The sequence below is a fragment of the Mytilus californianus genome, unplaced genomic scaffold (genome assembly GCF_021869535.1).
Source record: "Mytilus californianus isolate M0D057914Y unplaced genomic scaffold, xbMytCali1.0.p SCAF_9, whole genome shotgun sequence".
NCBI classification, from domain to species: Eukaryota; Metazoa; Mollusca; class Bivalvia; order Mytilida; family Mytilidae; genus Mytilus; species Mytilus californianus.
Window position 1 is genome coordinate 28,676,463 of NW_026262745.1, and position 24,002 is coordinate 28,700,464.

At 30.6% G+C, this 24,002-nt stretch overlaps 1 protein-coding gene across 2 annotated transcripts in view; it reads right to left on the reverse strand.

Annotated features, from left to right (window-relative positions):
* The window catches only part of LOC127714085 (rab3 GTPase-activating protein catalytic subunit-like), a 55,664-nt gene that overhangs the window by 12,900 nt on the left and 18,762 nt on the right, over positions 1 to 24,002 (reverse strand). For both annotated transcript variants that reach the window (XM_052220037.1, XM_052220038.1), the window contains 17 exons: positions 23,323 to 23,398; positions 22,184 to 22,349; positions 21,485 to 21,563; positions 19,640 to 19,759; positions 18,482 to 18,647; positions 18,055 to 18,154; positions 14,877 to 14,958; positions 13,849 to 13,917; positions 13,239 to 13,312; positions 12,481 to 12,573; positions 10,556 to 10,719; positions 8,722 to 8,829; positions 8,210 to 8,382; positions 7,589 to 7,643; positions 6,171 to 6,661; positions 5,683 to 5,764; positions 4,324 to 4,435 (listed from right to left, as the gene is read on the reverse strand). In XM_052220037.1, coding sequence (XP_052075997.1) covers positions 4,324 to 4,435; positions 5,683 to 5,764; positions 6,171 to 6,661; positions 7,589 to 7,643; positions 8,210 to 8,382; positions 8,722 to 8,829; positions 10,556 to 10,719; positions 12,481 to 12,573; positions 13,239 to 13,312; positions 13,849 to 13,917; positions 14,877 to 14,958; positions 18,055 to 18,154; positions 18,482 to 18,647; positions 19,640 to 19,759; positions 21,485 to 21,563; positions 22,184 to 22,349; positions 23,323 to 23,398 — 2,210 coding nt within the window. The remainder of the gene's footprint in view (positions 1 to 4,323; positions 4,436 to 5,682; positions 5,765 to 6,170; positions 6,662 to 7,588; positions 7,644 to 8,209; positions 8,383 to 8,721; positions 8,830 to 10,555; positions 10,720 to 12,480; positions 12,574 to 13,238; positions 13,313 to 13,848; positions 13,918 to 14,876; positions 14,959 to 18,054; positions 18,155 to 18,481; positions 18,648 to 19,639; positions 19,760 to 21,484; positions 21,564 to 22,183; positions 22,350 to 23,322; positions 23,399 to 24,002) is intronic.

Below are 24,002 nucleotides of genomic sequence, written 5' to 3' on the forward strand. Positions count from 1 at the left end.
AATAATATAGTATTATAAATATGATGAAAAACTCGCAATAATTATCATGATTATGCGAAATGTGTGCACGTATAAATATTGCGTAAAAATCCTTTGCATGTAATAATAATATACACACTATAAACTTTTGAGTGTATATATACTAAATTTATATTATACTTGTAGGTATTTGGAAACAAATGACACCACGGAATAAAGATGTGGATGTAAAATTACAACGTTTACAGAATCTCTTGTCTAAAACAGCTTGGCCATTGATGTATATGATGGATATGTTTGTGGATAAATCTTCAAAGAAAGAAGGAATGTCTAGAGAGGAACTGCAAGCATATGCAGTTACGTGCAGAGATACGTACCAGCTATTTCAAGCTTGTTATAGCGAAATAACCTTCAGACGTAGGAGTTTCATTAAGGGGGACATTAAACCCCAGTATAAAGGTCTGTGTGATGATACCACACCAGTCACTGACATGCTGTTTGGGGACGATATTAAGGAAAAAATCAAAGAGCTAGATGCGGAGCATAGTGTGTGTAAAAAAGTTGGGAAGGACCATAATTATACGTATGATAATCCCAAGAACTCATATCAGTCTTCTAACAGGGGACGTAGCCATCATGGCCATGGAGGGCGTGGATTTCCTCATAAATTTGGGAAAAGAAAACGCCACATTGATGGAGGAAAACCAACCAAAAGAATAAGGAAATATGATGATGATGGTTTTTTAGACCGCAGCAAGACATTCAACAAGAAGAAAAACAAAGACAAAAAGTAGATCATGTTATTTCTGATAGTGATGTAAGTACAAATGATCACTTGATTGACTTAACTGCTATAAAACTTCAAAATATTCCTAATAATTTTATTGGGGGGAAAATTTCAAAGTTTTTGCATCGATGGAAGGAATTAACATCTGACTATTGGATCTTAAATATTATTAAAGGTTATCAGTTAGAATTTGAAAACATTCCTACACAGCTTATAAAGCCATACCCACTTGTATTCAGCAGTGAAGAAAATGAATATGTACAAAAAGAAATAGATAAGTTTATTTCAAAAACAATTATTCAACCTGTTACTCCAATTAAGGATCAGTATGTTTCAAATATTTTTGTGAGACCCAAGAAAGATGGCACTTATCGAGTAATTTTAAATCTAAAACAGTTAAATCTTGATATTGAACAAATACACTTTAAAATGGAAACTTTTAAAACAGCAATAACAAACATTACACAAAATTGCTGGTTTGGTTCTGTTGATTTAAAAGATGCATATTATTCTGTTAGCATCAATGAAAAAGATAGGAAATATCTTAGATTTTATTGGAATGAGGTTTTGTATGAATACACTTGTTTGCCAAATGGATTAACAACAGCACCGCGAATTTTCACAAAAATTTTAAAAATTGTTTTTTCAAAACTGAGAAGTAAAGGACATTGCAACACACCATATATTGATGATAGTTTACTTGTGAGCAAGACCTTTTCTGGATGTCAAAGTAATATAATTGACACAGTACAATTATTAGATCACCTTGGTTTTACCATACATCCAGATAAATCTGTACTTCAACCTACTCAAATTATTGTTTTTTTGGGTTTTGTGATTAATTCAATAACAATGTGTATTAGAGTAACAGAAGAAAAGGCAGACAATATAATTAAATTATGTAGTCGGTTAATTCTCAAAGAAGAGATTACAATAAGAGAGTTTGCACAAGTTATTGGAAAATTAGTAGCAACGGAACCAGGTGTACAGTATGCACCATTATATATAAAGTCTTTAGAAATTACAAAAGATGTATTATTAAAACAAAATTATGGAAATTTTGATGCAAAAATGTCTTTGTCAGATGGAAATATTTCAGATTTAAATTGGTGGGTTAATAATATAAATAGTAGTTTCAAACCAATGACTTTAATAGATCCGAAGTTTATTCTTAACACTGATAGTTCAAACACTGGTTGGGGTGCAGTTGTGCAAGATACATTGTTCGAAACCAAAGGGTTTTGGTCATATGAAGAACAGAAAAACCATATTAATTTTCTAGAGCTTAAGGCAGCATTTTTAGCATTAATTTGGTTTTGTTCGTCAAGAAACAACATTCATGTAAAAGTGTATCTAGATAACATGGTCGCAGTGAATTATATTAATAAAATGCGTGGCCGCATTGTAAAGTTAAACAATTTGACAAAGGAATTGTGGATTTGGTGTATACAAAGGAAAATTTGGGTTACTGCTTGTCATTTGCCAGGAGTTGCTAATATAGAAGCAGATAGACTATCGAGATCAATAAATGTGGATATTGAGTGGAAATTGCATGATGATGTTTTTAATATTATTGATTTTTTATTTGGACCACATGATGTAGATTTGTTTGCATCAAAATTTAATCATCAATTACCACGTTATTTCTCTTATTTTCCTGATAAATATGCTGAAGCAGTAGATGCTTTTTCTGTAAAATGGAGTAACATTAATTGTTATTGTTTTTCACCTTTCAGTCTGATAGGGAAGATATTGCAAAAGGTGGACCAGGATCAAGCGGACATGACATTAGTGGCACCATTGTGGAACACTCAGAACTGGTTTCCACAAATACTTCATCAGATTGTGGCACAGTCATTTATAATAAACAGTCGAAAAAATCTTCTTTATCAACCCCAGAATCCAACAAAAGAGCATCATTTAGTGAAATTACGATTAGCAGTTTTCAGGATATCGGGGAAATCTTGCAAAATTATGGATTATCAAAAGAATCGTCCGAAATCATCATTGCATCTTGGAAACCAGCTACTCGACAACAATATTGGACATATTTAAAAAGATGGTTGTTATTTTGCAGTGAACGAAAAATTAATTCATTTAAAGCCACTGAGTTAAATGTTTTAGAATTTTTAACTTCGTTATATAAAATAGGTTTAGGTTACAGTGCTATTAATACTGCCAGAAGTATGTTATCTTCATTTTTGTCTGTAAATCAAGAGAAAACTGTTGGGCAATGGCCATTGGTGAAGCGCTTTCTAAAAGGCATATTCAATCTTAAGCCATCATTACCCAGATATCAAAGAACCTGGGATGTTGAAGTCGTGCTTAAATATTTGAAGACATTAACACCAGTTTATATGTTATCTTTACGTGTTTTATCATATAAGCTAGTTACACTGCTATTATTGTTAACAGGTCAAAGGTTACAAACCATTCATAGCTTAGATTTAGATGATATAACTGTTACAGATAGTAACATATATATAGATGTGAGAATTTTATTAAAATGTTCAAAGCCAGGGAGGCATTTACAACCAATAGAGTTGCCAGCTTTTATTGAGGATAATAGTCTGTGTATTGTAACTGTTCTAAAAGAGTATTTAGTTAGAACATCATGTTTTCGGAAAACCCAAAAATTAATCTTGAGCTGTATAAAACCATATTCTCATGTGTCTAAAGACACTCTTGGACGTTGGGTTAAGATTGTTTTGCAAACAACTGGTGTAGACATAACTATATACAAACCACATAGTACTAGATCAGCAAGTACATCTGCAGCACTACGGTGTGCTACTTCAGTAGATACTATTTTAAAAGCGGCAGGTTGGTCAAATGAATCAACATTCAGAAAATTTTATGATAAACCTGTATCTAAACAAAATTATAATGATAATTATAGTGTGAAGGTTTTGAGAAGTCATATCTTATCATGTATAACATGAATAATGATAATACATATGTTAGATTTACAATCAATGACATTTTAAAGTTTAACATAACATGTGCATATGTCAATGTATGTTTGATTTATTTTACTTTTGTACTTTGATAGAATACAAAGTTGATACAACATCTTGTTTTTTAAAGCCTGGAAATAAATCATGATTGATGAGGCTGTATTAAATTACAGTGAACATGAGTAACAGATCACATATCTCTGAAATCTCATGGTACTCTCAGCATATAGGTTCAATAAAATTGTACAATTAAATGAGACTTACCTTAAGTCGAAATTTGATTGTAATTTTGTTGAACCTATTTATGCTGAGAGTTAACATGCCCTCCCTATCACTCGTATTCCCACCCAGTTTTCTTTTGGTGTATCATGTGCTTATGTGCTCTGTTACATTCTCTGAAAAGTGACCTCTACGATCTGCGTGCGCATCTCATGTTAACTCTCAGCATAAATAGGTTCAACAAAATTACAATCAAATTTCGACTTAAGGTAAGTCTCATTTAATTGTACAATTATCAAGATGTCCAAACCTTTGAGTTTTGGCTGTAATTATTAATAAGAAAAACTTTTAGCCACAAACAGAAGATTTAGTTGTACAAACCTTTAGGTTTTGTCTGTGTATTATCATTAGATGTTGTAGATTCATCCTCTATCCAGTCTCTAGGTGAGTACCACCTTACAAAATCTTCTAAAACACAACCTGGATTAGCTGCCTATAATGTAAATATATAACATCTGCTCCTGAATTTCTATGTGAAAGTACATATGTTAAAGTGCATACACTAATTCACATTTATTCCATTGGCAGTTAACAAATTTTTAATATTGAGGACAAAACAAGTTATCCTCTACTATTTCTAATGGCATCTATGTATACGTCAAAAACATTTTGAATTATATCATTGAATCGAATCTTCACCTTGACAACATGAGCAATATGCAATATGATAAAAATGTGATATATATAGAATTCAATTTGACATGTTACACCACTTCTGATTGGATGACATCTGCAGTAACTATCATGGTTGATAGTCTCGGATTGGATGACAACTGCTGTCACTATCATGGTTGATAGTATCGGATTGGATGACAACTGCTGTCAATACCATGGTTGACGGTCTATGATTGGATGACATCTGCTAAGTCATTGTCAACCTCATTGCAAAATTGTTTCTAGGATATTTCCAATGTTTTATATAAATATTTTACAAGTATTGCACTAGAATATAAATAATGGTTATCTGTTGAAAGCACTGCCAATGCAATTGGGATATGACGATTGCAAATATCAGATTTACTGATTCTTCTAATTGTCCTTATCCTCAATCCTGAAATGAAACCAGCACCTCTAACAACAAAGTACAGTCTTTTCTTATGCATGGTGAAATGATTTATCAACTGTTTGGGTTCCTATTCATCTTTGGCTATCAAATATTAGGCTTTGAGCATTCCTGATGAGGTAAATCTAGAAAAGCGCTTCAGATGCAAACATTTTTTAACATGTTGTTTCCCTTTTTTATTATTTATTATTTTATACCTTTAGATGGAAATAATCTGGAGAAAACATGTGAACTGCAGATTCAAATGTTAAATTTAATAAAACGAATACGACTGACTGGTTATGAGAGCTTATTCTCATTTGAGTAAATTGGTATTTATTATCAAAACATGTTATTCACAAAATTTAGAACATCAAAATATGAGCTGAAGATCAATACATCTCGTAACCTATTTTGGTTTTAAAAAAAATCTCTATGGAAAGTCTGTAAATATTTGAAAATTGAGTTGTTATAAGAACCCTATAAAACATACCAAAATTCATCTTTTATTTTGTAATTTTGTATTTGAATGTCCAAAAAAAAAATTCAAAGTCTTACACATGTACATGTGTACATGCACTTGCATAAGGTCGATTTCTATCCGACCCAGCTCACATGTTATATCTTTTTCGACTTACTTTGAAAGACTCCATATCAGAAATAAGACAAGCACTCTGCATCCTTGCTCTCAATTGTGCCCCTTCTGCAGAAGTTCCTAACCTTTAATAAAACAGTCATCTTATATCATTTCACAAGTCAAAAAAGAATAAAAATATTTTGAATATTGGTTGCTCACAAATCGATTTTGCTATTATAATAATCATATATATATATAGGTATCATTTTCAATCATTGATTGATGTCACAACCTAAAATAAAAAAAAAAAAAAAAACACTTTACATTACTTTCATAAATAATTACCATGCATTTTCTGATACGAATTATCTAGTATAGAAGTAATGTTTACAAAACTAACCATATTTTTGCTGCTCACCTAACGAAAGCTGGTATGTAGTAAGAGAAGTAAGTCGGAAAGCAATAAATCTCAATAAGATGCTTTTTATCTGTAAAAGTGTTTTATTTGTTTGAAAAAAGTATAACTGAATATAAACAACCATGACATACTTGGCAAGTATTTCAGCATGTTCTTCTAACATATCTTCTGTCATAGGAGCTGGCTCCTGGGTAACAGGTATATATAACTGTTCTCCTGTACTTAATAACTGAATATCATTAAATGCAGAAAGCCGTCCTTCAGGTTTATGTGTCACCGAGTCCACAAATGATGATGATTCACTCTGTGAAGTGTCCATTGTTTCACTAGAATCTTCTTTTTCATCAACATCTTTATCTGATTCTGTTGGTGATTTAGAAGGAGAGTCTTGACATTCATAGAATTCATCATCATCATCTGCTGAACTATCACTAGTTTTTCTGTCTAACTTATTTGAACAACCTTCTTTTCTTTTTTTATTTTCACTTTCACATTTGCCATTTGATTCACTATTGTTTTCTACCTCCATTTCAGAAGAGTTTGAATCTAGATTGGTTTGACTAGTATATCCTTTGAAAAGAGTTTCTCTCTGAATCTTTTTATCTATACAACTATTTAACATCTGAAATAAATATTTAATAATATGCATTCAACTGATAATCTGAGAATAAAGACGAAATTATAAAGTTAGTTTGCATTGGAAAAAAAGTAGATTCTTTGGCAATAAATCAAATGTTAATTGTACATATATAACTGAAAATTTGTAGTTTTTTTATATATATAGGTTCATTTCTCTTAATGGCAGCATGAATTCAGGTAATAAGAATCTTTAACTTCAAATAATTACATTACATGTATGGTTCATTAGAATCCATAATTCTGATTGGCTGATGACAATTGTGAGGCACTCCAATGTCATATTTTATTTCCTTATAAAATACAACAGCTAAGACTGCATGTGCTATCCGTGACAATGTAAAAATAATGCATTGAAAAACAAACGAAAAGCTATATATCATTTCATGGCTGTAGCATAAAAATGTCATTATAAGAATTAAATGCTTGTTTTAATAATTTTATAGGGTTGCAAAAGCCTTTAACGTGCACACATTTTTAATATGAAGTGCTTCTGAGCTTCATACAAAATGTGCTTAGGATAACGCTTTACATCCCAATAAAATTATAAAAAGAAGCATTCAATTCATTAGAAATTTTCTCATACTGAGGTCTATAGAAAGGCTTTCAAGATAATAAACATTGCAAAAAACTGTTCATTTCAATATCATATTTTCCTTAATTGTTTTATTTGACTTATCAATGCAACTCCCATCTACTTCTTTTTCAAGTTTTTTGTAAAAATTGTTAAGAATTCAAAATATTGTTTGAAATCATTCCCCTAAGATAAATGTATTTCTCCATCAAGTTAATGTTTGGATCATATATTCTTGCAGTAGGTTAACACTAACACAATGATACTCAGGAATTTTGTTATTTTTTATGTTATTTTGCAAATGATGATAATAACATTAAAATTACTATTTTTACATACCTGTAATTTCTGATAAAGTAGACATGACCCTAAGTGTGGAGCAGATTTACTTACTCTGAAATAATAAGATTTGTGAATACATTTCATCTATCACTTTAGAAAGCAAAGAAAACAAAACAAAAATAAAGTAGTGCACTAATCTGAATGATCAAGAATCAAAGTTTATAATATAGGCCATCAATTACATTACCACATTATTGTCTTAGATATCTCCTAGTTAAGCAACCATTAATCAATCTTAGATATTCTATAAATTCAAAAATTTTCCTAGATGTTTTTATTATTGCAAAAAATGCAATTGAACTAGTATCACTTTGATCAGCACTAACATTTTAAATTTGAACTGCAAAATTCCTATACAGAATTTTTGTCAGATGATTGACCATCAAAATAATAAATGGAAAGAATGATTTCTGAATTTACAGAATTATATACATACTACAGAGTGTTGTTGTTTTAAAATAATAGTTTGAGTGGTTTTGTCCATTATAAAATGTTTTTTTTTAAAGAGTTTAGTTGAAATTCTAATTTATGTAGGTAAGTGGTAGCGGTGCTAAATCAGAAGTTATAACAAAATCTCTCATGTTTCACACATTAAATACATATTTATCATGACCTTACCCTTCTAATTCATATTTGTTCTCCCATCTGTACCTCATTTCCAGTACAAACTCCTGCCACAGCTGAGCTAACCCCTTGAGACCTCCATAGTTTTTGTTCACTATACAAAAACACACAGCTAATCTGTAAACTAAGCTATCTGTAGGTGCTGTCTTTAATCGCTTAGGTAATGACTTTAAATAGAAAATAATGAAACTGGGTTTTTTCTGCAACAAACTTGTAAAAAATAATATGCACAGTCTGTTATAACCCTATAAATGAATGTGTTGAAGCTAAAACTTCAAATGCTAAAATGCAACTTATTCAAAATTCTAACAAATGCCAGGAAATCAATTAAGGTTTTGTTCATGCATGCAAACAAAATACTATTTTCTTCATTTTGAAACTTCAACTGCTGTAGGCATGTAGGCCACATCTTTCTGTTTTATAATTAAATGAAGTAGATAAACTGTCCATTGGAAAGAGTCAAGTGACTTATATCATGTCAGCAACTTCTATGATTTAATATTCACCTCTAACAATGCTGTAAACTTTGAAGGATTGTTATTTTCACATGTGTTTTCTGTCTCACTGTCATCATTTGCTTTCTCTAATGGATCTTTGGCATCAGGAAACAAAAACTGAAAATAAATTTCAGGAAAAATTTATATTTAGTTTCTTCAACCTTTCTTTTAAAAATAACCTTTATATTGCTCATCCTTTCTAAATCAACCAGCTAATTTCCTTGTCACCAAAATCTGAAATTTTTAAAGGGAAAGTTGGATCAAAATGAACCAAACAAATCATTATTAAACATTATATCAAAATAAGAGGATAAGGTAAAAATATACCTGTCCTTTTGTCTCTGATGGATAGTTGTCTCACTGGCAATTATACCACAACATATTAATTTTTTTATATTCATTAGGTTTTATCATGCACATAGGCTTATAAAAAAAATTTTGTATTGTCAAAGACATTTTGGGGACTTAGTCCAACAAACTGGAGACAAAAAGAAATATGTTTTTTTCTTAAATAATTTTTAAGACATTTTCCAATATAAATGTTATTTTTAGAAAAAAAATACAGTATTCCTCTGTCATAATTTATAAACAAACACGGCTAAAAAATACTACGGTCAATCATGGAAAACTTCAGTACAGTGAAACCTGCAATAAAGGTTACCTGTATTATGTCCGAGGACACAGTTATCGTCCTTTGATTTTCGTTGTCTACAAATATCGTCCCTAGTGTGGACAGTGTATAACTTGCAAATTTTTTTAATACACTTTCCAAATTTATTTCTTTATATTTCATACATGAAATATCAAGTAAGAGGATGAAATTATATGTTTAAAAAAATTGGGTGCTGAATTCTTATGTAAAGTAATGATTTGGTCCAGTCAAAAAAGGTCAAAAATTAGAATGTCTGAAGCTGTCAAACTGAATAATAGCCCCCTCAACATAGAATTTTCCATATTTTGAGTTAGAGCTACTAGACTTTTCTATAATTTTGATATCTTTTTGAGATGGAGCAGGTGCTATTTTTTTAATTTGAATTTATTGTCTAAAATAAATGCACTATGAAATAACTGTTCTCAGGCCATTAAGTGAAAACCTGTCTGGAATTTCATTCTCTTCTTGCCCACTGTACCTATGCATTTTTAAACTGAATTCAAAGTTTTGGCCTGAGGGTGACCTTTATATAAAGGTTTGACAGTATATCAGCAGCTTGATTCATTTTTGAATGAAAAATTAATGAAAGATAATCAATCAACACAATTCCATATAATATTACTTATCTTGGTGTAATCATGGGTGTACAGAATTTTACACCGTTGTTGAAAATTCATACACCCTGAGGCGCAGCCGAATGGTTGTATGAATTTTCAACAACGGTGTAAAATTCCGTACACCCCTGATTACACCAAGATAACAAATTTATTTCTTATGAACAATTCCTTTACTCATTTTTAAACCGGGATGTAAAATTGAAAAATGCTGATGAAAAATTTCCAGTGTAATATTTTTTCAACGTTGATGTTGCTGCGTATTGTCAAATACTTTTTTTTCTTTATTTTGGGGAAATTCAGGAAAAAAAGAAAAAAAAAATTTTAATTTTTTAAAATTTTTTGTCCTCAAATTTATTTATTTTTTATTTTTTTTTTTTGACATTTTATTTTTTTTTTTTTTTTTTTTTTTTGACATTTTTTTTTTTTCTTTATTTTGGCAATTTTTTAATTTTTGAATTTTTTGGCACAATTTTATTTATCCCTGGGTGAACAAGGGTGGGGTGTTATTTACACTGGGGTAATTAACCAATCAGATTGCAGTATTTTTGCTGCATAAGAAATAATACATATTTACCAACAGTATGTCACTAATGGTATCTTGAGATATAGGTGCCTCTGCCTGTTTGACAGCTAATCTACTTCCTGCTTTAGATACAACATTACTAAGTGATGGAATGTTATAACCAACTTTGTTTTCCGTCAGTCTGTGTAAAGCTTGACTTATATCTGCTGATGCATCTGAAATCATTTATTGTCAATAATAAAGTAGACCACTTCTCTTGAGTAAATTCAAATATACATATGTATTGAAGAATATTTCTGAAAATCAAGGTAGTAAATCATAGTTGGAAAATAAAAAATTTCCAATAAGACCATGCAGCATTTAATAAATTGCTTCGCCTAGCGCAGCTGGATACGACCGCAGAGGTCCAACCCTGAACAGTTGGGGCAAAAATGGACACAATATTCGCGCTTGATACAGGTCAAAATTTGGATTGTTAAATATTTGACACATAATAGGTTTCTGACACAGAATAATGTAGTCAAAGAACTAAGAATTGGTTATATGATTTGAATTTATATTCAATTTTTTGCTTTTGTGCAATACACTATGCTGTTGCGAATTGACCCCCCCCCCCCCCAAAAAAAAAATTTAACCCCCCCCCCCCTTTTTTGGCAAAAAAAAAAAATTGAAATTTTCTTCTAAATTCTGAAATCTAAAATGAGAAAAAAATGCCCCCCCCCCCTCACAATTTCTTTTTTACCCCCCCCCCCCCCCCCCCCCCATTTTTTTTTCACCTCCCCCTTTTTCCAAAAAAAAAAATTCTTTCCCTCAAGATATGGTCATAATCTCAATTCAAATTTCCAATGGAGTTTGCTACCATAATTACCCATTTAAATACATCATAAAAGTCTTAAAATAGAAAATGACATACATAATCATGGCTAAAATTAATATTCCTTAATCAGCATTTTTAAATAGTAACTTCTAAAAATAAACTGACAGCTAATCACCTCAAGACAATACAACATTTCTTTATACATAATTTAAAAGCAGTGTAAGGGAGGTAATCCAAACATAACATTGTACTTTTTTTAATTGTCCATTAACCAGGAATCCCTTGTTTTTCCCCCCAAAATCAATCCCAACATTCCTTTTGTGGTTATAAACCTTGTGTTTAAATTTCATAGCTTTCTATTTACATTTACTACTAAAGTTATTGTCCTGAAACCAAATGTCTTCAGACGACGATGTGATACCAATATACGACTGCAAATTTTTTTGCGGTCATATAAAAAGGGGTGCTAAATGACAACAAACAAAGTTGGGTTGCTAAATGGAGAAACAAAATATATTTTGTTGCAGTTACAGATCTGCAGCTTCATGAAAATACGATTAGGAAGTACTGTAACAGCAAAATCACATGAAAAACTCACATTACATTACAGTCTAGAGATGGATTTGCACAGATGTACAGATCTATTGAAGTAATTTATTAATTCTTTGACATAACCATAGCCAAACTGCATTTTATTTTTGCGCATGCTTTATACCCCTGTGATCAGTGGCTAGGGATCTAGTGTTTAACTCATCATTCTGTCCTTACATCTTTCTATCTTTTAGAAATCCAACAGTTGTGGACTCTAGATGCTATACTTGTTGGTATTTAGCTGATTTTTTTGGGTCCAGAAAGGTAAATGGTGTTTTACAGTTCAAATTTATATAATATAATAATAAGGAGATGTTTGCTTTACGATGACCTCCTTTTCTTGGCATTACAGCCTTTTGACTTGTTTATACAAAAGTACAACCTTTTTGGATATTTGTAAAACACCTTTGTCTGCTGTATGCTCCTTTTAAAAATGAAATTACATGTACAATAAACTCAATAAAATTGATTCTTTGGTAAATCACTGCATTTTATAAGTGCTTCACATGATGGTATATATAAATTGTCCAACTCTTCACAACATAACCCATGATTATTTCAATCATACCATTTTCTACTTCCTCAGATAAAATGTTCCACAACAAATCTCTTGTCGTCTCCTTACTGTAACAGTGCTTTAAAAACTTGTGTATATAAGTCCCTGTAAATAAACAAATTCAACTTAAAACAAGAACTGAATAAAGAACATAAACTAGTACTACGTAAAATTACTATCAACTTGTGTTTTCGGAATCTTAAAATTAGTATTAATTTCATATTTTTTTCTTTTTCACCTTTTTAACACCAAAAAAAATGTACACACTTAAAGCACTCCAAAACAAAACTTCTATTTAGGGGTATTTGCACTAACAATTTGTTATCTTTAAAGATTTGAAGAATTCCTAACTTTCATGACACAGGCTGTTTTTTTCTCTACATGATTAACATTTCACTTAAAAGCATGAACCTGCCACATTTTGAGATCTTTCCATGAACACTAAGATACAAGTAACAGCCTTACCCTAAAAGATGTCATACAAAGAAGTTGCGAGTAAAATACCTCTCTTTGAAAGACTGTTGCTCCTATGTCTCTTTAACATAGAGTTTACCTAAATGCCAAATTTCCATCAAATACCGGGTATATAATTTATGACAAGTTTATGATGTCACAGTGAGCTTTCTGCACTGAAAAGCCCAGACTGTATCATCCAATTTATTTATCAACAAAATTAACATGAATTTAAAAGGAATGAAAAATTTACTATTATTTGCAATGAAGAGTGCCTAACAGTGACTCTTATTAAATAACCTCCTTTAATACATTACCTAGTAAACATTGTGGATCTTCAGTCTTTTTTATTTTTGCTGTCCACTGAGGTGCTAGAAGTGGATCAAGATCACTACAAGTATAACATTTCTCATTAGATAATCTGGTTTTAACAAATTTAACAGTAGCTTAATACCAAAGTTAAAGGGCAAGAAAATTCAAAGCAGTTCCTAAACAATTCTTTTCATTATAATTCCTTAAAGAAAATTCAAAAAATGGAAAACATCCCAACTTTTCTGTTGCCTTTTTTCCATTTAAAAATACTGTTAGTAAGATTTGAACAGTATCAAGTTGTCTTTTTTTCACTGAAATTAGGTTTATTTCTTAAATGACACGGTGAAACTCTATCATTATTTTTTGTTAGTGATTATACAGGGCCATATTATCCCTAAATTACTTTAAGCTTTAAGATATGTTAATTTTAAAGGTTGGAGAAAATAAATTGTTCAATACTGTTCACGAGGTTCTCTTATTTAAGTACTTAAAACATAATACATCTTTGCACACATAAACTGGTTATTTGCCTCTTCTAAAACACTTCCAAAAGTTATCATCATACACATACTATGTGAAATGAAAGTATCCTGACAAATACACTTGACCACATACCTATAATTTTGGTTTTCAACAATCATATCCTCCGACAGACTATACCAGGAACAAAACAATTGTAGAGCACTGAAAAAATATAAATTATTCTAAACAGTCAGTATTAATTTGTAACAAACATTTAATTACTTTTTCATGACAAATATTTTTCCTGTTTCAGATGTTAACGTAGATTTTAATGTACTATACATGTTTACTTAAATTCCTTAAAGCTAATTAGTTAGGCAAATACTTATACTAAAATCTTAGTTAGGCAAAATCTTAGGCAATAGCTTAGTACTAAAATGATAGGCAATAGCTTAGTACTGAAATCTTAGGCAATAGCTTAGTACTGAAATCTTAGGCAATAGCTTAGTACTGAAATCTTAGGCAATAGCTTAGTACTGAAATCTTAGTTAATAGCTTAGTACTGAAATCTTAGGCAATAGCTTAGTACTGAAATCTTAGGCAATAGCTTAGTACTGAAATCTTAGGCAATAGCTTAGTACTGAAATCTTAGGCAATAGCTTAGTACTGAAATCTTAGGCAATAGCTTAGGACTGAAATCTTAGGCAATAGCTTAGTACTGAAATCTTAGGCAATAGCTTAGTACTGAAATCTTAGTTAATAGCTTAGTACTGAAATCTTAGACAATAGCTTAGTACTGAAATCTTAGGCAATAGCTTAGTACTGAAATCTTAGGCAATAGCTTAGTACTGAAATCTTAGGCAATAGCTTAGTACTAAAATGATAGGCAATAGCTTAGTACTGAAATTTTAGTAGCTTTGTTCTTAAATTTTAGCTAGGCAAATATTACTCTCGACAAAAGATGTAGTGACCTTGATTAAAGGTCTCGCCGATTCAAATCATTGTTTTATTTTGGGATTACTGCAGCTGTATGGAGGTCATAATAGTCCCATTTAACATTTATCATTATTTCTAAATCTTAGTGACTTACCATTATTTGAAGTTAACAAGAAATTGCTTTTAAATGTATTACATATGCTTGTAAAAAGCTTATGTATGTAATTAATGTACTACATATTTACCTGATAGGATCCTCAATTGCACCAAAGGGAAGACAACCGAAAGAAGAACAACCAATTTCATCTTCCATAGGAGATGATAAATCTGTAACAATATAGATTATATCAAAACATCTTCCATAGGAGATGATAAATCTGTAACAATATAGATTATATCAAAACATCTTCCATAGGAGATGATAAATCTGTAACAATATAGATTATATCAAAACATCTTCCATAGGAGATGATAAATCTGTAACAATATAGATTATATCAAAACATCTTCCATAGGAGATGATAAATCTGTAACAATATAGATTATATCAAAACATCTTCCATAGGAGATGATAAATCTGTAACAATATAGATTATATCAAAACATCTTCCATAGGAGATGATAAATCTGTAACAATATAGATTATATCAAAACATCTTCCATAGGAGATGATAAATCTGTAACAATATAGATTATATCAAAACATCTTCCATAGGAGATGATAAATCTGTAACAATATAGATTATATCAAAACATCTTCCATAGGAGATGATAAATCTGTAACAATATAGATTATATCAAAACATCTTCCATAGGAGATGATAAATCTGTAACAATATAGATTATATCAAAACATCTTCCATAGGAGATGATAAATCTGTAACAATATAGATTATATCAAAACATCTTCCATAGGAGATGATAAATCTGTAACAATATAGATTATATCAAAACATCTTCCATAGGAGATGATAAATCTGTAACAATATAGATTATATCAAAACATCTTCCATAGGAGATGATAAATCTGTAACAATATAGATTATATCAAAACATCTTCCATAGGAGATGATAAATCTGTAACAATATAGATTATATCAAAACATCTTCCATAGGAGATGATAAATCTGTAACAATATAGATTATATCAAAACAAGCCCATAAAGACCTCCCATATCTCAGAATTAAATGACTTTTATATGTACCAGCCATTTATAGAGATAAAAAGGATGAAAGTGAAGCACTAAATATGTCAGAATGTAAAGATTGATATATGGCATGTGGACATCTAAACATATTTTCCATACTTTTGTTGTTGTTAGGGTGTTGTCTCATCTTTGTATTCCCCCATTTCTCCTTTTATTTGTAACAAAACAAAGCAAGAATTAGCCTTAGAAATCCAATTTGATTTTGTTATGGTCCCTTTAAATAAAATCCTTTGGACTGATCTGTATCTTTTTGGATACTTTAGATAAACTGTCATTAGAGTAGAGTAGGGGGAGAGACACAATGAAATGGACACATGTATTTTTAGTTAAACATTTAAACAGTGAATTGTGAGATAGCATCATTTTCTGATGTAACATTCACAAATCAATAAGTTCATCAATTTAATCTTCATATATTTGCTTATTCACATCAGTTAAAAAAAAAGCTGATAAATATTTAAAATAAGCAACCACATTTACTTTTTAATTTTTATTTTACCTTAAGTTCAATATTTATATAGATTGTTTACATATTCCCCACATGAACAATTAATTCAGTGAATTCTTCCTGGGCCTCAGGACACCAGACTAAAATTGGGCTAGGATAATACACTGAATGTTTGCTAAACAGATAAATAATCCGCAATTTAATGCAGCATAAGTTCCTATACTTATAGAATATACATTTTTTGCATACAAGTAAAAGTGTGGTAGAATCAATCAATTCAAAGTTTGTGTTAATCGAAATGGGGAATTAAAATTGACATAGGCTTCATGGTAAATAATCAGACCACGGTTAATAACCTTGACCTCTTAAAAAGTCACTTCCTAGAAACCTAACAAAGATCAATTAATTTATAATTTACCAGCTTATTTCTTATATGTTCCTTGCATTATGCAATATTCATTATGAATTTCTTTATCATCTTAGATGTCACACTAAAGCGAGATATAAAAAGCTTTCCCTCTCATCACTAATAAACTGCTTCGCTGAGCGCAGCTGGATATGCCCGCAGAGGTCCAACCCTGAACAGTTGGGGCAAAAATGGACACAATATTCAAGCTTGATACAGGTCTGAATTTGGATTGTAATTAAATATTTGATATATTATAGGTTTCTGAATAAATGTAGTCAAAGAACTTGAAATTGGTTATATGAAAGATTTCTTGCTGTTGTGCAATACACTGTGCTGTTGCGCAATACTAGTTTCTTGCAAATTGGTGAAACTGTTTTTGAGTTATTGTCTGAAAACTGGAAAATCCCCCCTTTTTTAATGAATAAAACCCCAAAACTCGGAAACGGTAAATCCGAAATTTATAAAAAACGAAAGGGAGCTCACGTCAATAGATATGAACAATTAACAAAAGTTTCATGCAAATTGGTGAAATACTTTTTGAGTTATTGTCTGAAAACTGGAAAATCCCCCCATTTTTAATGAATAAAATCCCAAAACTGGGAAATGGTAAATCTGAAATTTATAAAAAATGAAAGGGAGCTCACGTCAATAGATATAAACAATTCACCAAAGTTTCATGCATATTGGTTTAAGAGTTTTTGAATTAATGTCCGACATGTTGAAGACGGACGGACGGACAACGGTATACCATAATACGTCCCGTAAACGGGCGTATAAAAACCGACGCAAACAATATCAAGAATATTTTATGAATATGTGTTATATTAATTCAAAACTGTTGCATAAAACTGATAACTACAGAAAACTGGTAAAATCTTGATCTAAATTGAATGACAAAACTTAAAGTTTTTTTCAAGGACACCATGCAAATACTTTTGATAAGACATGATTTTCAGCCATAGTGAACATTTTGTTATTTAAGCTTTTTGGACATGTGATCATCAACAATTCAATTAGTTCTTCATGCATGACTTACCACTGGGGCCTTCTATTAACACAGAAATAAAAAGTTTTTTATAATGTAATGAAAGATGGTAGAGCACTATTTGAGTAATAATTCAGTTGAGTTTCTTATTATAATAGAATGTATCATTGGTTTAGATGAGATATGTCTCTTTTAGTTCATAATTATCAATATAACGATGAATAAGGTTTGTTTTGAACAGTTTTATAAATTAGTGTTATAGTCTTTTTCTAACAAAGATGTCAAAGGATGAGAAATTGTAGAAATGATAAAAATCTACATCAGCTGTAGTATTCAAATTATGGTTCCTATGGTCTGACTTTGAAAAACATACCTGGTGGTTCCTGTGGCCAAGGGGAGTTAACCCACTCCTGGAGCTGATAGGAAAATCTGACAGCTACGTCTACAGTTGGTCTAGGTGTCGCTTGTGTTGCCTAAAACAATTCCAATATAATGAGTTTATCAATAGTATATTTTGATTTAAGGCAAAAATATTCACAGATTTTGATCTTTTTGAGAATAAAAAGTCTATGGTTAAGATATCTTTTGTAATATAACATCATTAAGAACTGTTTCATTTTTTTCTGGTTACAAAATGTTTCACTTTGAACCTTAAAAAGCCACATGTATAAAAGAAATAATATATTTTGTTGTTTAGTGACCACGAAAATCCAGGCTCTTCATGGGTTGGTCTGAAGAAGTTGAGTATACAGTATCCGGAATGATGATTTAATTGTGTTTATTTTTTTTATTTTACCAACCAGTTTTGACTTAAAGACATCAAGAAGACCAGCTAGATGCGAATACTGTTGTGGTATACGAGCCAAATGTATGACATCAAACTCTACAGACATCTCAGACATAACACTGGTCCCACAATACATCTGTCTCCAGGGCTGTTGTATCTGTATAAACACAGGTATTGAACTGAAAGTAGAAAGTGAAAGTAAACATCTACCCATAATACATCTAGCTCTCTATGGCTTATTTTCCTGAATAATAAATAATGCACTGGTATTTAAATGATGAACAGAAAAACAGTGTGGTCTGTTATATTGTCCTTTTTTTGTGGTAACTCCTGTTATCCTTTTAATGTATATTCTTGAAGACCATTGGTATTTAAAATGAAATATAAGTAACAAAATAATTTCTTTTCTAAACTTTATAGAATCATTTACTAAATGTGTAATTGGAAGACACAGCAACCCCAAAAAACATGTAAAACATTTAACTTGTACAAGTCACCATAAACCTAATGATGGGCAGAGGCCAACATCGCACTGTATTGAAATCATTATATGTCAAATGGTTGTGATATATGGTTTTGCTGAGAAAAAACCCCAAAAAAACTACCTTGAAGAATTGGTTAGTGCCACTGACACAGAACTGAGTAAAACTTTAGCTAACTACCTTGATGAATTGGTTAGTGCAACTGACACAGAACTGAGTAAAACTTTAGCTAACTACCTTGATGAATTGGTTAGTGCTACAGACACAGAACTGAGTAAAACTTTAGCTAACTACCCTGATGAATTGGTTAGTGCAACTGACACAGAACTGAGTAAAACTTTAGCTAACTACCTTGATGAATTGGTTAGTGCAACTGACACAGAACTGAGTAAGACTTAAGTGAACTACCTTGATGAATTGGTTAGTGCAACTGACACAGAACTGAGTAAAACTTTAGCTAACTACCTTGATGAATTAGTGCTACAGACACAGAACTGAGTAAGACTTTAGCTAACTACCTTGATGAATTGGTTAGTGCCACTGATACAGAACTGAGTAAAACTTTAGCTAACTACCTTGATGAATTGGTTAGTGCTACAGACACAGAACTGAGTAAGACTTTAGCTAACTACCTTGATGAATTGGTTAGTGCCACTGACACAGAACTGAGTAAAACTTTAGCTAACTACCTTGATGAATTGGTTAGTGCCACTGATACAGAACTGAGTAAAACTTTAGCTCTACTCTCGCTGTCTATTGCCTTGTTCCTATCTGCTGGTGTAATTACTATAAATTCTTGTAAACCATACCTGTAAAATAATTTATCACATACTGTAAACTTATTTTCGTGAATACTTTTTTCACATTTAGCTATTGAAAGACAACTTCTCAGCAATTTATTTTTGCAATTTCATATAAACATTGTTATAAATGTATTCTTGTAAGAAAATAGCAAACTTTAGACATTTTCCTGATGATTAGTATTAATGATGTATTTTCAAGTTGTGAAAATAATTGGCTTGCAGACAGGGTTTCCGCTGGCGGCCGACATTTTGCATTTTGCGAGAAAATAAAAATTGTGGCGATTAAAATTCATTATTGGCGAAAGAAATATAATGGTTGGACTTTGTCCATCTTGGTTTTTTTCAGGTTTCTCAGACTTTCCCCCTCATAAGACAAATATTCAAATTCACCTTGAACTTATCACGTGTTACGATTATGACTGAAAATCAATAATTAGCTGATTGCATTTTATAGCTATCAACAACAATGGACTAATTAATAAAGGTATTGATTGAATTGTTTAATGAAATTGTGTGGTTAAATTGTGTCACATGTCACATAGTTTTACGTCCCAACTATGTCTCTTAATGATGATGGTCCAGAAATTAAAATGTTATGAAGACAAATGTCCAAAAGTAAGAAAAATCTCTGACTTTAGTCGGTATCCTTCAACTATAGATGGAAGTGTCAGATAAATTTATTGAAAATGAATCCCGTGTTCCCAGAAGTCGAATACGATAATTTCATGATTTAAAATGCAATTTTACAGTACCTTTGATAAAGTAAATGTTTGTTATTATTGAGTGCTTATTTTTTACAATGTAGATTAAAAAATAGATATGTAGAATTATAAAATATTAGACAAAAATGCTGCAAACTGATTTCTTTATTTGTTAGCAAGACAATTAAGAAAATTTTAAACAAAAAATATATTTATGTTAGTTGGCAAAAAAAAATTGAAAGTGGCGAAAAAAATATTGTTTTGGCAAAGAGGTGGTGAAATAGAAAATTAATCCAGGAGAAATCCTGCTTGCAGAAATTACTTGGTTTACAGTATTCTGGTTTTCTTATTTTAATATGTACTTATGTTTAATTGCTTATAACTTGATATTTCCAAACACAGTTTTGTCATGTCATAATGTGTAGCATCTTTAAGACATAACTCAGGCCTTGGGTTTCTCACTTGAATTGTATTTATCATTTTGTCATATCAGGAACTTTTAAATCCATATCACTTGAACTTTGGTGGAAAGTTGTCTTATTGGCAATCATACCACATCTACTTATTGTTATATTAATAATTTATCATTGATATGTGTTTTCTTTGGTCTGTTGACGAATATCTAGATCATCCATATAAGTTTTTTTTTAAAACAAATGATGTCTGAAAACATGTAGATACTGTCACCACACAAGTAGTTGATTAAAATTTTCATGGCTTATTCTTCTTTTAGTGATAAATTACTTATTCATTTGTCTCCCACATGGTTGAAACACAGTATTTCGGAATAAGACATAAAGTATCATATACTATAAACCAACTTATTTTCACGAATACTAAATTTGGGTTAAGCTGTATCTAGTTAACTTGGCACGATTCATTTTCCATGATTTTCTAATATTGTTACTGTATTTACATCAAGAATTATTCATGTTGTACATATTCGAGACGATTTATATTTGCTTTATTTTTCTTCCATGAAATTCACGAAAATTAGTTTGTTTACAATATATACTCTTAGAATACCTACAGTCTGACAAGACAATGTGCCTTTGATGGGAAGTCATTATCTGTACTCATTAGATCTGTTAGAACTGTTGGCGTCTCATCTATAATAGGAAACAAATACCAGGACTGTAAATTTCAAAAAAGATTGTGTGCATTTTGGGGTTTGACAAAGAATGGACAAAAATGTGTGCTTAATTATTATGATTTCAGGAAATGCTGCATATAAATAATGCTTATAAAATTTAAAATGCAAGTGTTTTAATTTGCGACATATATCCTGTCACAAACTTTCTAGATAATAAAACATCACAAAAATTCTGAAACTAGTACTATAAATCAACCTGAAGCATTTAATAAGATCAAATTGCAGAAAGACACCCTTCTAAATTATTTAAATATATCTTGTAAGCTTGATTTTACATCTTTTAGTTGCTCTTACTTGACCGAGTACCAGAATGTCCTACCACAGAGAAGGTACTGTAAATTCAGAAATTATTTTCTAAATAATAAATATTTCATTTCGAACAACTTTTGCAGACAAAATTTGTAAACTGATGTCATGATCATTGAATACTTAATAGAATCAAAAACTTAAAAAAAAAAAGCCATACAAATATAAGACAAATTTTCATTGACAATGTCCTGAATAATGTATGTGCTGTAACTGCTCCTCGGGAGCCCCTGATAGTCAACAAAACACATTCTTATTATTGTTATTTACCTTCTTTTTTCTCCTCTTCCTCCACATCATTGTCAGGACTTTGTCTATCTAGTGACTCTGACTTGCTACCAGATACATTTAAATAGTGATATGTTATAAGAAACTTAAAATCAGCAAAACATATGTCATCTGTCTTTTCCAACCATTCCCCAGTAGTAAATTCATCCTAAAAATATCTATAATGATAAGTCATGTTTGATAATTAACACAATTTTTTGATGTAGCATTATAACAGCCTTCATTTACTTCATGGTACCTGCCCATATATGGTTATACGTAACTTGCCATTTCTCTAAACCTAACCCTACACTAGTACCAATTCTACCCTAAAACAAATCATAATATAACCCTAACCCTCAAGTATAGGGTTCGCTAAAGTAAATAAAGGCCATTATGACTACATGTGATAGAACTTTTTGCTGATTAGAACTTTTTCAATTTAGAAATGGTGTTTGTTGGTGATGGAAGATCTTTGAAAAGTTCTTTGAATTCTTCCTAACTTGTCTACATAAAACTTTTATTTAATCCTTAGTTAATGAATGTTAAATATGAAGTAATCACAAATCCTTACTAGCTGCAGGGAAACTTATATAATCAGGTCTTGTTTGGGTCATACATTTAGTTTGAATGAAACAGATAAAAATCCAAAAGAATTGTGTAACATTTTATTACACCAGTTGTAAGATTATCAAGTGGTCAGGATTAGTAAAGGTTCAATTTCATGACTGACTGACTGACTTTATTTTCTCATGAAACTAGGTTATGGAGAACATTAACCATAACTATAAGGTACAATTTTTACATGCATGTGTGAACAATAGAATGATATTCACTTGGAGGACTGACTTTCACATTTATAATTTTGATATAAAATTTTCTAATATTACAATATTTGTTGAGTTAAATAGTTGATCAAACTTAAAGATATATATAAGGGTCTGAGCCATTTGACAGTTTAGCACCAATTTTGCTGTAATGATATTAGGATGATTGGACTATTATCTTGATAGTTTCCAATTAGACATATGATTTGAGCTTTACATCCTGTATGACCCTTCATTTGAAAAAGCTGTCTCTCATAATTATAGTTTATTATAAATATGGTCTATTGATCTATAAAACATAAACAAAGAACTTACCTTAGCAGCAGGTGGCTTGGGTTTATTATTCACTAATTTCCATTCATGTAAAACTTCTTCAAGTCTGGCTATAAATCTAACAAAGACAAAAAGCATTTAGTAATATTAGGCAGTTCAACACCATGACAATATACATGGTAGTTGAAAGTCTTGTTTCATTACTCGGCTCCATTCAAGTATATATACCCAATAATGAATATTTTCAGGCTGTTTTTCAAAAAAAAAAATTTTTCACTTTGTTAAATGCTAAATTTCATTTCAATATGAAGAAAAATAAATAAACATATGAGGAATTTGTATGTATTGAAGAAATAAAATTTTTATTTACTTGGTGACTACAATATTACAAAAAATATTGATTGATCTAACTGATGTATTGATATAAATTAGATTCCCCACATTTTTGTATGCTAAGATCTATGTTCTCTATAACCACTGGAATCTTACTGAAACAATAAATAGGTTAAAGGCCTTATTTGGTATTCAAATTAAGCATTACAGAATCACATGAATATTGCAGCAAATATCATCGCTTGGTATATGCAGTAACTCTCTTAAATCTAATTTTTTTTCAACTATTATGAAAATTCCACAAGATTTAAAGATTGAAAATTGGATTTTTTTTTTTTATCAAATTCATTAAATTAGATAAGGCATGTAAGGATTAAGAATCTAATTAT